Source organism: Podarcis melisellensis (genome assembly GCF_964234715.1).
Source record: "Podarcis melisellensis genome assembly, chromosome: 9".
Lineage (NCBI taxonomy): Eukaryota > Metazoa > Chordata > Lepidosauria > Squamata > Lacertidae > Podarcis > Podarcis melisellensis.
In genome coordinates, this window is record NC_138541.1 from 65,618,460 (window position 1) to 65,633,408 (window position 14,949).

The 14,949-nt window shown below is 42.8% G+C and overlaps 1 protein-coding gene across 2 annotated transcripts in view; it reads right to left on the reverse strand.

The window, feature by feature from the left end:
• Positions 1 to 14,949, reverse strand: part of RBPJ (recombination signal binding protein for immunoglobulin kappa J region) — an 85,638-nt gene that overhangs the window by 42,573 nt on the left and 28,116 nt on the right. Inside the window, exon 1 of one of the 2 annotated variants that reach the window (XM_081924547.1) lies at positions 8,999 to 9,104. The exons of the other annotated variant lie outside the window; for it this stretch is intronic. Coding sequence (XP_081780673.1) covers positions 8,999 to 9,003 — 5 coding nt within the window. The 5' untranslated portion in view covers positions 9,004 to 9,104. Of the gene's footprint in view, positions 1 to 8,998; positions 9,105 to 14,949 lie in introns of those variants that run through there. 2 annotated transcript variants of the gene reach the window in all.

Genomic DNA, 14,949 nt, shown 5'->3' on the forward strand with positions numbered 1-14,949 from the left:
GCGTAGGGCCGCGGGCGAGACCATTTCATTCATTCATTAAAAATATATATATACTTTTTAGGTTTAAAGGATTTCACTGATTTTACAATCATTTTGACATTTCAAAACTTGACCTCCTTCCCCTTCTTTCTGCTGTTCCTTAAATTTATTTTTAATATCTTCTGCATATTCCAAATTAACTTAATTTGCTCATTTATTCATCTTCTTTAAATACTTACTCTTATGAAACTGCATGTTATTACAACAATCCTGCAAATGTTCCTATCTGTTTACAATTTATCTGTAAATATTCCATAAACCATTTCCATTCCTATATATATATATATATATATATATATATATATATGCAGGTTTTGGTGTCCTCGGGTGTTTTCCCGTGTAAAAGTTGGGGTGTCTAGGCGACGTTTCGACGAGGTCTCACTCGTCATCTTCAGGCTGGTGCTTTCGGCTTCTTGTTACTGGAACAGAGCAGGATCTCAGTGTTTGAGTTCCTATAAATACTGTTGAGGGGGTGTGGTGTATAGCCTCCAATGTTCTGGGCAGAGAGGAAGTTCCCAGGCTAGTGTGCCTTTTCTTCTTTTGTTCCTTAATTACTTGAGGGATATCTTGAGTGATTTCTTGAGTGATATCCTGAGTACCACTTAGGTGGGTCATTAGGTGTGGATTAGTTGCTAAAGTCTTTGTGTCTTGACCTCTTGAACTTTGTGAAGAGTTTTTCTGAGAAGATGGCTGTACTGCACTTAGTTGTGCTCTGGCTTGGCTTCGTGTATAGGGGCGAGCTGTGGTTTTGTGGCCTGTGTCAGCCAGATCTGTGTAGGGATTGCAGGGGGGTGCAGCACTCACCAACCTGAGGAAAGACAACAACATAATCATTCTCCCAGCAGACAAAGGTAATGCCACTGTTGTGATGAACACATCGGACTACCAAGCAAAACTATCAAACCTACTCCAAGATCCTACCTACCAACCTATAAAAACAGACCCCACCACCTATCTGGAAAAAACCACCAAATCCAAAATAAAAGCCTCTCCTATCAGTGAAGAAATCCAGCTAAGAATCATCCCCAGAGAAAAATCATCCAGATGCCCCAAACTCTACGGCCTCCCCAAGATACACAAAGAAGGAACACCACTCAGACCAATAGTCAGCTCCATAGGCTCACCTCTACAAAATCTCGCTAAATTTCTCGCCAAGCAACTTCAGCCCTATGCAGAATCCATCTCTTCACACGTTCCAAACTCCTTCCAGTTCATAGAAACAATAAAGAAGCAAAACCTACATCCTAATGACCTACTTGTGAGCTTCGATGTGGTATCTCTCTTCACACAAGTGCCCATTAATGAAGCCTTGACAGCCATTCAAAACAAATACAATCCCCCCGAATACATCTTGGACCTGACCAACCACTGCCTAACCAACACGTACTTCATCCACAATGGACAAAGATACAAACAGATAGAAGGAGCACCTATGGGATCACCCCTCTCACCGGTCATCGCAAACCTGTACATGGAACACTTTGAAACCAATGCTTTAGACAAGTCAGAACACAAACCCAAACTTTGGCTCAGATATGTTGACGACACCTTTGTAATTTGGCCACACGGGAAGGAAAAACTGGATAGCTTCCTCACACATCTCAACAGCCTACACCCCAAAATACAATTCACTATGGAAATAGAAGCCAACAACCAACTTCCCTTCCTTGACGTCCTAATCTACAAAAAACCTGATGGCTCCCTAGGACACACTATCTACCGGAAAAAACCACACACCAACCGCTACTTACATGCACAATCACACCACCACCCTGCACAAATAAACTCCGTAGCCAAGACTCTCATCTCCAGAACCAAACGCCTGGCTGACAAAGACCACTTGACAACTGAGTTACAGAATCTCTCAAATGTGTTAATTGCCAATGGATACCAGCAAAACAGGGTTACGAAGCTAATCCAAAAAGAAACACCCCCCAAAAACCAAGACACAGAAGAAAACAATGGCATGGCCCTCCTTCCTTATATCAAGGGCACTACAGATAAAATTAGCAAAATCCTCCATAAACACAATATCAAAACAGCCTTTTGCACCAACCAAAAAATAGCCAATATCCTCAGAAACCCCAAGGATAAAATCCAGTTAGAAAACCAAGGGGTCTATGAAATACCCTGCAAAGTCTGCCCAGCCACGTACATTGGACAAACAAACAGACGAATAAATGCACGTATCGCAGAACACAAGAATGCCGTCAAAAAAGAAGAAAAAACTTCCTCTCTTTTCCAACACATGAAAGAAACAGGACACGAAATTAATTTTGCAGATTCCAAATTGCTCTTTAACATGGAACATCACCACAAGAGAATAATCATGGAAGCCATCGAGATAGAGAAACACCCTCACAACATGAACAAGCGTGACGACACATCCCGCTTGCCAGACATCTGGAAATTAGCCCTCCCCACAAAAACTGACACCAGATCCAGAGGCACACAGAACGCTATCACCAATCAACCACACCAGACCCAAACCCAGACCCTCTCCACAGATAAATTACAGACACCATCCAGTAGCCAAACCATGGTGGCACCTCCGGATGCTGCACCCCCCTGCAATCCCTAAACAGATATGGCTGACACAGGCCACAAAACCACAGCTCGCCCCTATACACGAAGCCAAGCCAGAGCACAACTAAGTGCAGTACAGCCATCTTCTCAGAAAAACTCTTCACAAAGTTCAAGAGGTCAAGACACAAAGACTTTAGCAACTAATCCACACCTAATGACCCACCTAAGTGGTACTCAGGATATCACTCAAGAAATCACTCAAGATATCCCTCAAGTAATTAAGGAACAAAAGAAGAAAAGGCACACTAGCCTGGGAACTTCCTCTCTGCCCAGAACATTGGAGGCTATACACCACACCCCCTCAACAGTATTTATAGGAACTCAAACACTGAGATCCTGCTCTGTTCCAGTAACAAGAAGCCGAAAGCACCAGCCTGAAGATGACGAGTGAGACCTCGTCGAAACGTCGCCTAGACACCCCAACTTTTACACGGGAAGACACCCGAGGACACCAAAACCTGCATTCCTGTACCCGTGAAAATCTACGAAAGCATATATATATATATATATATATATAGATTTTTTATTCTTCTTCTGGCAAGTTTGCTATTTCTGCATATTCCATAAGTTTTTGTATCTATTCTTTGCTGGCACTTCTGTTTCTTTCCATTTTGCGGCAAGTAGCATTCTTGACGCTGTAGTCACATACATGAATAAGTTTTTATACATTTTTGGTAGTTCTGTCCCTATAATTTCCAAAAGAAAAGCTTCTGGGGTTGTTGTTGTTTTTTTACAAACATTATTTTAAACATCCTTTTCATTTCATTATATATCATTTCCCAGTAAGCTTTAATCTTACTAAAAGACCACCACATATGATAAAAAGAACCTTCTTTCCCTTTACATTTCCAACACTTGTTTGATTTAGATTTATACATTTTTGCCAATTTCCTCAGTGTTAGATACCATCAATGTATCGTTTTCATATAATTTTCTCTAACATGCTGTAAATTTTATATCCATGTTCCACAGTCGTTCCCATGCTTCCATGTCTATATCGGATGGGACCATTTCAGACAGCATGAAGGGTGGCGGGAAGGAGTGGACTCCGAATTGCGGGCATGGGGGCAGCGGCGTGAGGTGTTTTAGGGAGAGAGAAGGAAGCCAACAATGAATGTGAAGGAGCTTAAATAAACAAAAGGCTCCTTTGTGTGTGTTTCTTAAATGTGCATTTTGCATCCCTCCCCTCAGGTTACCACAGACTACCCCGGTGCATTTTTAAAAAATTGGATTAACTGGTTTTTAATTACATTTGGGTAAGCCTGCATGCGTTGTGCATCATTTGGGTCACTGATGAATTGCCTCTAAATCAGCCTTGTTGGTTGCAATAGGGAGAGTGAGCTCAGTTGGGCGTGGGCAGCGATCCTCAATATCTTCTTCTTTGGCAATCACTCCTAGCCAAGTAAGATTGTCTTCCATGAACACAATCTTAACAGCGAGTCCGTAAGTGACTGTGGAGGCCAATTCTGGATCCACACGTCCTTCCACAGTGGGGAAATAGGTTTCCGGCTTGGTGTTGATCTTGGTGAGGGTTTGCTAAACGTACCTTCCTCCTATCAAGTTTCTCCCTTTCATCCTGAGTTCAAGCATCTTCAAAGTCCATGACACCTGGGTAAAGGCTGTTCTCTAATTGGAGCACTAACAGCCAGTGTTTCCCAATTGTCAGTGTTTATACTACATTTTTTTAGATTTGCCTTGAGAGAGTCTTTAAACCTCTTTTGTTGACCACCAGCATTACGCTTTCCATTTTTAAGTTTGGAATAGAGTAGTTGCTTTGGCAGACGATGCTCAGGCATCCACACAACATGACCAGTCCAACAAAGTAGATGTAGAAGAACCATTGCTTCTTCCAAAAACCCACCCCAAACTCAACTTGCTGGATCATCACCTTGTTGTGGTGAGTGGGCTTGCATGTTCTATGACCCTTGTGAGCGAAGCCCTTGGGAGTCTCCCAGTAGGGTCACCCAAGGTGGTAAGGTCAAAGGGGAGGAGCTAGACAAAGAATGATCCAAGAAGTCCTCAATTGTAAGATAGGTGGAAGATAACAAGTGGTATATTACAATGGCTGGTAAGGCAGATGAAGGCTGCAGCAGATAAGAATTTACTAGTTGTCATGATATTCATTCCATTGGACCCTCAATATAATTACCATTTCCACTTAAGGCGGAAGGACTTGACTTTCACTTTATTTTGCTATTACTATTATTTTTAGATTATAAATGTTCATCAGGCGAACGTCTGGTTGAAGGGAAACGTTTTAGCCTGGCACCTACACATAGATAATGAAGACACCAGGTGAGCCTCTGGGGAGAAATTTCCCCAAGCTTAAGAGGAGCAGAAAATAACTTAATGCTATTAATCGAGGAGAAAGTGAAAGGTGTGTGGGTTTGTGTTTAAATACATTTTTAAAAAATGGGGGGGTTGCATTCAAGTCTACTATCAATACACTTGTGTTTTAAAAAAAGACACGTTAATTTGTGTAATGTCTGTGGAAAAACTTGTATTTTTCCTATATATGTGAACTGTGCTAAATCCAACCCTATTTATGGCATTAAGTCAAGCTAACCAACCTCGATTTCCCCTCTATTTTAATTTAAGGGTGAGGTTTAAATATATAAAATGAATAAAATGAAGTTTTTCTCGCTCTTTGTCGTATCTGCATTACTGAAGTTGGTTCCATTCAAGGAACATTTCCTGCATTCAATGGACTTTTGCAAATCCTCTATTTAAAGTTCATGAAACAATCCATAATCCTTTTAAGTTCTCTTTTTGAAAATACGTATCCCTCCCTCTGGGCTCATGCTGCTTCAGTTCAACTATGAATGGCTTCTGGATTTTTGCCATAAACTGTCTCTAGGTGATAATTTTAAGGGGCCTTTAATTTATGTGCCTTAAATCCAACTGGGGGGAAAACATGTTGGAAAAAAATAGGTCAGCCTTTAATACATTTCAAACATTACAGACACACCCCAACACACACACACACACACAAAATACTAGCATTTATTCATTTGAATGTTTGCTTGTTATTGAAAAAAGCATTTGCCCTGGAAGAATTTCTCAAACTGCAGGGCACACAAAATAAATCTGATGCAAGCCCCAAGTCTTCGTCTGCCAAGGAAAGTTCCTGCTTCATCTATGCAGGATTCATTGCTCTTAACTCTTTGAATCAGCCTGAATGAAAAAAGAAGGTAGTAGTTCTGCTGTATTGTTACGCTGGGTGTGATTGGATTGTCCAGTCACTCTCAGAGCAGGTGTGCAACCTGGTTACCGTATTTTTCGCCCTATAGGATGCACTTTTTCCCCTCCAAAAATGAAGGGGAAATGTGTGTGCGTCCTATGGGGCGAATGCAGGCTTTCGCTGAAGCCTGGAGAGCGAGAGGGGTCGGTGTGCACCAACCCCTCTCGCTCTCCAGGCTTCGCGGACCTCTCCACAAGCAGCGGGAGCGCTCCCGCTGCTTGCGGAGAGTTGCCTGCATGCTGAAGCCTGTGCGCACTGAGATCAGCGCTCCAGGCTTCGCGGACCTCTCCGCAAGCAGCAGGAGCCAACGCTGGGCTCCCACGGCTTGCAGAGAGCTGCCTGTTTGGGGGCTGGGGTCAGGGGAAGCTTGGACCTCCCCCGCCCAGCCCCGCGCCTGGGGGGGAAAATAATTTCCCCCCCTTTATTTCCCCCCCAAAAAACTAGGTGCACCTTATGGGACGGTGCGTCCTATAGGGTGAAAAATACGGTACTTGCTTAAAGGTAAGGGACGCAGGTAGCGCTGTAGTCTAAACCACAGAGCTTCTTGTGCTTACCAATCAGAAGGTCAGCAATTTGAATCCCCGTGATGGGGTGAGCTCCTGCTGCTCTGCCCCAGCTCCTGCCAACCTAGCAGTATGAAAGCATGCCAGTGCAAGTAGATAAACAGGTACCACTGCGGCGGGAAGGTAAATGTCTTCTGTGCGCTCTGGTTTCTGTCGCTGTGTTTCCGTTGTGCCAGACGCAGTTTAGCCATTCTGGCCACATGACCCGGAAAGCTTTCTGTGGACAAACGCTGGCTTCCTTGACCTGAAAGCAAGGTGAGCACCGTACTCCATAGTTGCCTTTGACTGGACTGAACCATCCAGAGGTCCTTTTAAAATACTCATTTTACATCCTTAAGATATCAGTGACTTCCCTTCTTCTCTTTCCATGGTTCATTTTACATATCATAAATCCCTGCATATTTTACAAAAAACTCTACCATTCAGTATTCCATTATTACATCCACCAAAACTTATTTACACTGTTGAATTTGTCTTAATGCTGCCTAACGTTTCCCAATCTTCTTTAAACATATGTTCTTTTTGTTCTCTTATTCTATATGTTAAGTGTGCAAGTTGTGCATATTCTGCCATTCTTCTTTGGTTAGGACCTCACTCATTCTCCATATTTGGGCTAACAAAACACAGACCGCAGGAGTAGCATACATAAATAAACTTTTTGGACACCTGGGTATTTCAGCATGAATTCTCCCCAAAAAGAAGGACTCTAAAGGTAAAGGGACCCCGACCATTAGGTGCAGTCGTGGCCAACTCGGGTTGCGGCGCTCATCTTGCTTTACTGGCTGAGGGAGCCGGCGTACAGCTTCCGGGTCATGTGGCCAGCATGACTAAGCCGCTTCTGGCAAACCAGAGCAGTGCACGGAAACGCCGTTTACCTTTCCGCCGGAGTGGTACCTATTTATCTACAGTGGTACCTCTGGTTAAGTACTTAATTCGTTCCGGAGGTCCGATCTTAACCTGAAACTGTTCTTAACCTGAAGCACTACTTTAGCTAATGGGGCCTCCTGCTGCCACCACGCCGCCGGAGCACAGTTTCTGTTCTCATCCTGAAGCAAAGTTCTTAACCTGAAGCACTATTTCTGGGTTAGCGGAGTCTGTAACCTGAAGCGTATGTAACCTGAAGAGTATGTAACCTGAGGTACCACTGTACTTGCACTTTGATGTGCTTTCAAACTGCTAGATTGGCAGGAGCAGGGACTGAGCAACGGGAGCTCACCCCGTCACGGGGATTCGAACCGCCAACCTTCTGATCGGCAAGTCCTAGGCTCTGTGGTTTAACCCACAGTGCCACCCGCGTCGCTTTTTGAGAAGGTACTTTTAAATTATTATTTTCAATTCATTATGGATCATTTCCCAATACTCTTTTACCCTTTTACAAGTCCCCCACATATGAAAGAATGTTTCCGATGGGTCTCAAACTTTTAGTGAATTGGGGACTTCCCCTGCATGCTAAGACATGAGTGGACAAGACCAAGAGTTTGTCCAATGGGCAAGAAGGTGGTTTCTGCATGTGCTGTAGAGGGAAGCGAGGGGCAGGTGGAACTTAACAACCTGGAAAGGTCACTCATCTAGGAGAAGGAAAAGTCTGCTCCTAAACCTCTGCTACTGTGTGGAGAAGAAAATGTTAAGGAGTAAACACTTCACAAATGGAGACCCTAAGACAGTTGGATAGTGCCTTATACTCCTCCTTCCAGCAACTCCTGCAGCCAAACTGGCGCCAAACATCTTGCTCTGCTTTCCTTTGGACCCCATCAGCGAGGCCAATAAGGGGTTCTTGTATTCTAGGTAGCCCATGACCTCCATACAAACTGCCTAGGTTTGCACCTTGGTAAGGTCACTTCGGTGCTTTCCACTGCCTCCCGCAGTTTGCTCAAACTCATGTTCGTAGCTTCGAGAACACTGTCCAACCATCTCGTCCTCTGTCGTCCCCTTCTCCTTGTGCCCTCCATCTTTCCCAACATCAGGGTCTTTTCCAGGGAGTCTTCTCTTCTCATGAGGTGGCCAAAGTATTGGAGCCTCAGCTTCAGGATCCGTCCTTCCAGTGAGCACTCAGGGCTGATTTCCTTAAGAATGGAGAGGTTTGAACTTCTTTCAGTCCATGGGACTCTCAAGAGTCTCCTCCAGCACCATAATTCAAAAGCATCAATTCTTCGGCGATCAGCCTTCTTTATGGTCCAGCTCTCACTTCCATACATCACTACTGGGAAAACCATAGCTTTCAGAAGTGCCTGGCATGCTCCGGTCCAATGGGGTCACGAAGAGTCAGACACGACTAAACGACTAAACAACAACAACACAGCAGTTTGATTTCGCTCCATTGTCTCTTGAGAACTATAGCAACCACTGCAGTTGGAGAATCTCACTAGTGCATCACTGCTCAAAGTGGTGGTCTGCAGAATGGGTCCTCCAGTCCTCGGTGACCCCACCACCACAGCCCAGGTTGGGCGGGAGGCTTCAGGGACCAAATGTGGTATTGGTCACATTGCAGGAGGGAGAACAGCTTCGCTAGCCAGATAGTCTGAGAAGCACTGCGTTGAGGGGGAGAAGTTTAAAAAAGATTACTAGTTACCTCATTATGGTGCTGAATAAATTTTCCTGTAGCCAAGGGTGTTGTTAAATCTGTCACACTCTGCGCACCCATTTGCAGTAATTATGGAGCCTTTGCTGCTGCCAACACACTTCCCATTCAAATGCCCTTCTCTTGTGGTCCCCAAATCCTTCTGTCAAACACAAACACACCAGCTGTCTAGAAAGAATCTGGAATTCACAGAGGTGCAGGTTTTTATGGAATTTAATAATTGTAATTATTACATGTTATAGTGCTACAAAACAACAGATCATTATTCGTGATGAGAATCTTGCGGAAATTTAAGGCAAATTTAAGCCCAAGGCAGATGACAGAGTTAGAGGAGATAGTCTGGAATGCTAATCTCAGCACTGGTTAGCAGATCTACTGTATAAATTTAAAGCATATTCAAAACATTTAAAGCACATGACTTCCCCCCGCCCCCCCAAAAATAAAAAATATGGGAAGTTTCTACCACATAGAGCTACCATTTCCAGCATTCTCAACAAATTACAGTCCTTTCAATGTGCTTTAAATGTGAGTCAACTATTCCTTAAAGCCTACTGAGGGTTATGTGTATATATTTTAATTCCACTGATGTTTAATCATTTTTTATTATTATTGCTTTTTAAATATATGTTTCTAGTTGTTTCTATTTTAGTTGTAAGGCGCCTTGAGTCCTGCCGGGAAGTAAGGTGGGGAAACAACAACAACTGAAGTGAGATAAGTATTGCTTTTCAAGAGAATCCTTCGTTTTGCTTTTTGGCAGGACAGGAATGGATTCAGTGCCCTCAGGCTTTTCAAATAACTTCCCAAAGAGAAAGGGCACAGCTAATGCTGAAATGGTTTATTGTGGTCTTCTAAAGCTGTGAAGGAAAGAGGAATGTGTGTGGTGGTTTTCATTTCTTTCTCCTTTTAACACCCGTCGGTTTGGACCTGAATTGGGAAGCGATCCCCGGCCTCCTACCCCCTGTCCCAGCTCACAGTGTGAAGAACCGCAAGCATCCGCATCAAATTTGCTCAGACGAGATTTTGACTGTCCAGGAGTTATTCTTAACGGCAGCAAAGACACCCCTGAAGTGACAGTTAGCATTTTGCCAGCTTTTGCCATGTATATAGCTGTTGACACAGAAAGGAGGGCAACTCACAGCCCGGCTTCTTTTCAGAAACAAAAAGAGAAACAGCGCAGGCTATTAGTTCCAGCTCGATGGAGACCCTGTACCACCATCTGCTGGGGGTCTAAGCAGTTGTCCAGGTCAGCATCAGTCAGGCACAAACTGGATGGCTTCCGCTGAGCTGCACCCAGCAGTACAGATCGGCAAGAACAATAAAGCAAACCTGCTCCTGGGACACAAGCAGCACGTCTCCAACAAAGGAAACATAACCCCAAGTTAATATGCATCACAAAGGAGGTGCTTGAAGCAGGGGAGATAATTGTGGCCTGAACATTTCAGGCTCTAATGGGATGGAGAGAGGAACATAGTGTCAAGGCAGGGACGGAGAAGGGGGAAATGGTCCTCAGCTAGAAATTGGTGGTCGCAGCCATATATATATATATATAATATATATATAGGGCTGTCGTGAGAGATGTCTTACCCTAATGATAAGGCTGGCTCTGCAAAAAGAAAAGAAAAAAGGCTGGTTCTGCTGACACCCAGATTAGATGCCACTGGTAATGCAACCCCCAATTTCAGCATATGAAGTTAACCCAGACAGACATAACTGAAACTGCAAATATTCGAATGGCTGTTGTTTCATGAGGCCCTACTGGGTTCTCTATACATTGCTGTTCAAATTCTCTTGTAGCTACCATGCGCCTAATACTGTACTGTGTTTCCTTTTTTGTGTGCAATGATTTTTATGTGTTTTTACAAGTGTAGAGTTATAACAATACAAAATAAATATCCACATTTAAAGACTTCTAGAATCTCCGGCCCCATCATGGATCACTGCCTTGCCGTGGCGAAGGGGCTTGAATAACTCAGAGAAGCTATGAACTATGCCGAGCAGGGCCACCCAAGATGGAGAGGTCATAGTGGAGAGTTTTGACTAAACGTGATCTACCTGGAGGAGGTACCGGCAAGCCACTCCAGTATCCCTGCCAAGAAAACTCCATGGACAAAGACAACAGGCTGGGCTGGATGAATCCCTAGCCGAAATTAAAATTGCCGGAAGAAATATCAACAACCTCAGATATGCAGATGACACAACATTGATGGCAGAAAGTGAGGAGGAATTAAAGAACCCTTTCATGAGGATGAAAGAGGAGAGCACAAAATATGGTTTGAAGCTCAACATCAAAAAAACGAAGATCGTGACCACTGGTCCCATCACCTCCTGGCAAATAGAAGGGGAAGAAATGGAGGCAGTGAGAGATTTCACTTTCTTGGGCTCCATGATCACTGCAGATGGTGAGAGCAGCCACGAAATTAAAAGACGCCTGCTTCTTGGGAGAAAAGCAATGACAAACCTAGACAGCATCTTAAAAAGCAGAGACATCACCTTACCAACAAAGGTCCGTATAGTTAAAGCTATGGCTTTCCCAGTAGTGATGTATGGAAGTGAGAGCTGGACCATAAAGAAGGCTGATCGCCAAAGAATTGATGCTTTTGAATTCTGGTGCTGGAGGAGACTCTTGAGAGTCCCATGGACTGCAAGAAGATCAAACCTATCCATTCTGAAGGAAATCAGCCCTGAGTGCTCGCTGGAAGGACAGATCGTGAAGCTGAGACTCCAATACTTTGGCCACCTCATGAGAAGAGAAGACTCCCTGGAAAAGACCCTGATGTTGGGAAAGATGGAGGGCACAAGGAGAAGGGGGTGACAGAGGACGAGATGGTTGGACAGTGTTCTTGAAGCATGAGTTTGACCAAACTGCGGGAGGCAGTGGAAGACAGGAGTGCCTGGCATGCTCTGGTCCATGGGGTCACAAAGAGTCGGACACGACTAAACGACTAAACAACAACAACAGAATCTCCGGACTTCTCACCATCACCTCCATGGGTCCTTTTGTTAACCTTTTCAACTGCATATTATTTCATAATCCATGTTTTATATTTCTCCATATTGTCCATGATAATTGCTACATTACAAGTTACAAACATTACTGCTCATGTTTTCATCTGCTCACAGTGGTCTCCTTAATAAATTATATTTTTTCCCCATTCTTTCTTGAAGTTTTGGTCTTCTTGGTTCCTGAGCTTTCCGGTCAGTTTTGCCATTTTGGCATAGTCCAATAGCTTAGTTTGTCACTCAGTCCAAATCTGAAGGTCAGGTTCCTGCCCCAAGTTCTGATCCTGTTCCTGAACTGCACCCCCTGAATAATTCCTGCTCCTGTGTCAAATCCAAATTCCCTAGCTTTCTTTTCCAAGAATCTTCTCTTTTCTTCAATTCACCTGATTCGATTTTTCCTTTGCTGGTATTTAAATGAAAGGCCTTGTGGAAATTTCCATTAAAAAAAAAATGTTTTTTCTTCTCAAAGCACTTGTAAGATCTGAATAGTTATTCCTTTTTGCTAAGAAAAAATTTGGAATTTCTTTAAAGAAAACAATTGAGTGTTGTTGTACTTCAAAATTCTTCTTGTAATGCATTCCCAGAATTTTATCTCTTTGATCCTTTGTTTGGAAGACTACCATGCAATCATTTAAAATTTTTGAGTCCTTTTTACCTCTAGGTCCAAATCTATAGGCCTTTACAATTGTAGATTCCACCTCTTCCTTTGTTAGATCCCAAAAGGACACAAATTCCTGGACCAAACACTCTTTCAAATCATAAAAAGTCTTTTCTACTCCTTTGGGATAACGGTACCTACAATTCCTAATAAAAAAAGCTTCTGGTTTATTTTTATAAATGTTATTTTAAACATTTTTAAAATTCATTATACATCATTTCCCAAAATGCTTTTATTGCCTTACATGTCCACCACATGTGGTAAAAGGTACCTTCTTTCTCTCTTTTTTTCAAATTAATTTTTATTAAGTGCAAATTAGAAAACATACATATTTACAACAAAAGAAAATACAAAATAATTTCCAGCAGGTATTTGTACCCCTAATACTGTGTTTCCTTGTATCTACCCAGTATGTGTTGCCTTAGTAAAGAGCATCTGCCCAGTTTTCAAGTTCATTTGTTGCTCTTGCTGAGGCTGCTGCGAATTGCATAAATTATATTACCGATCGACTGTAATGATTTTCTCTGTCACGACCACCTGGCCACTTGGAAGGACTCTGAGAGAACAATGAGTCCTACCTCAGAGGCTGCTGAACAGACATAAGATGGTAATGACTTTCAGCCGCTGTGCATTCTGGCCACATTAAGATCAGTGACCTAGGGGTGAAAGGCCCTTTATCCTATTACCAGTCCCCAGAGACAGTCCGTCTGCAAGGCTATCCTCCTTCCCTGCTCCTGTTCAAAAGGAACTATCCAATTTCTTAATTTCCATTCAGAGCATCAGGCTATGCAGGGTAAAAATCTATGAGCACTTCATTTTTTAAAAAAATTGATTTTACAAGTATAAAATTATAACAATACAACCATAAACATCCGAATCTCTGGACTTCCCACCTTCCCCTCTGTGGGTCCTATTATTAAACCTTTTCTACTGCATCTTTTTCAGTTTTATATAACTCCATTATCCCCATAGTACTTGCTACATTATGAGTGTTATTGCAGTCCTGCTAATGTTTTCATCTGCTTATGGTGGTCTCCAAGGTAAATTATAAAATTTCCCCATTCTTTGTTAAAGTTTTGGTCTTCTTGGTCCCTGAGCTTTCCAGTCATTTTTGCCATCTCGGCATAGTCCAACAGTTTAATTTGCTCCCTTGGAATATCAGCACCTAGAATAGAAAAGCCTCTGGTGTGTTTTAAATAAAAATTGAGCATCTTTTTCAGCTCATTATATATAATTTCCCAGAATGCTTTTATTACCTTACTAGACCACCACATATGATAAAAGGTGCCTTCTTTTTCTTTACATTTCCAGCAGATATTTGTACCTGTCTTACATATTTTTGCTAACTTACTGAGAGTCAAGTACCATTGGTACATCATTTTCATATAGTTTTCTTTCAATGTACAGCACGCCGAGAATTTCAAATTAGTTTTCCATAACCTTTCCCAATCTGAAAGTTGGATTTTATGCCCCAAATCCCTCGCCCAGTGTATCATTACAGATTTAACCTGTTCATCCTTTGTATGTGGTTCCAAAAGCATTCTATACATTTTCGACCAAAAATCTACAGGCACTTTGCTATCACCTCAAGCCTTTCTGTTCAAAACGAGCTCTGGATGTTTTGGATTATTCTAATGTATTCTACATCCAAATAAAAAAAAAAGCAACTAAACAAACATTTTCCCTCCTTTGCAGACATCTTAACCCTAGGAAAAGTCTCTCCAAAGGTTTGGGAGATCCTTCTGAACCAGGAGTCAGCAAACGTTTTCAGCAGGGGGCCGGTCCACTGTCCCTCATACCTTGTGGGCGGCCGGACTATATTTTGAAAAAATATATAAAATGAACAAATTCCTCTGCCACACAAATAACCCAGAGATGCATTTTAAATAAAAGCACACATTCTACTCATGTAAAAACACACTGATTCCCGGACTGTCCACAGGCCAGATTTAGAAGGCGATTGGGCCGGATCTGGCCCCCAGGTCTTAGTTTGCCTACTCATGTTCTGAACCATGTGGGATAGGGTGAAGAGGAAGGGAAGAATGGCTCAAGCTGGGTAATCCTACTTGATTTGGGACAATTCAGCCCCAACTTTTACCCCACTGCTCAGAAGAGCCCCTAAACTCCAAAAAAGGTATCTTGGGGGTGCAAAGAGTGAGGAGGGGAAACTTTCCTCTTTGAATTTCCTGGAGTTGACATCTTTCCATAAACTGACCTTTAAAACCCATTTCCACCTCTACGTAAGGAAATTAATATTTACCACGCAGCTGTAGTAACTAACTGT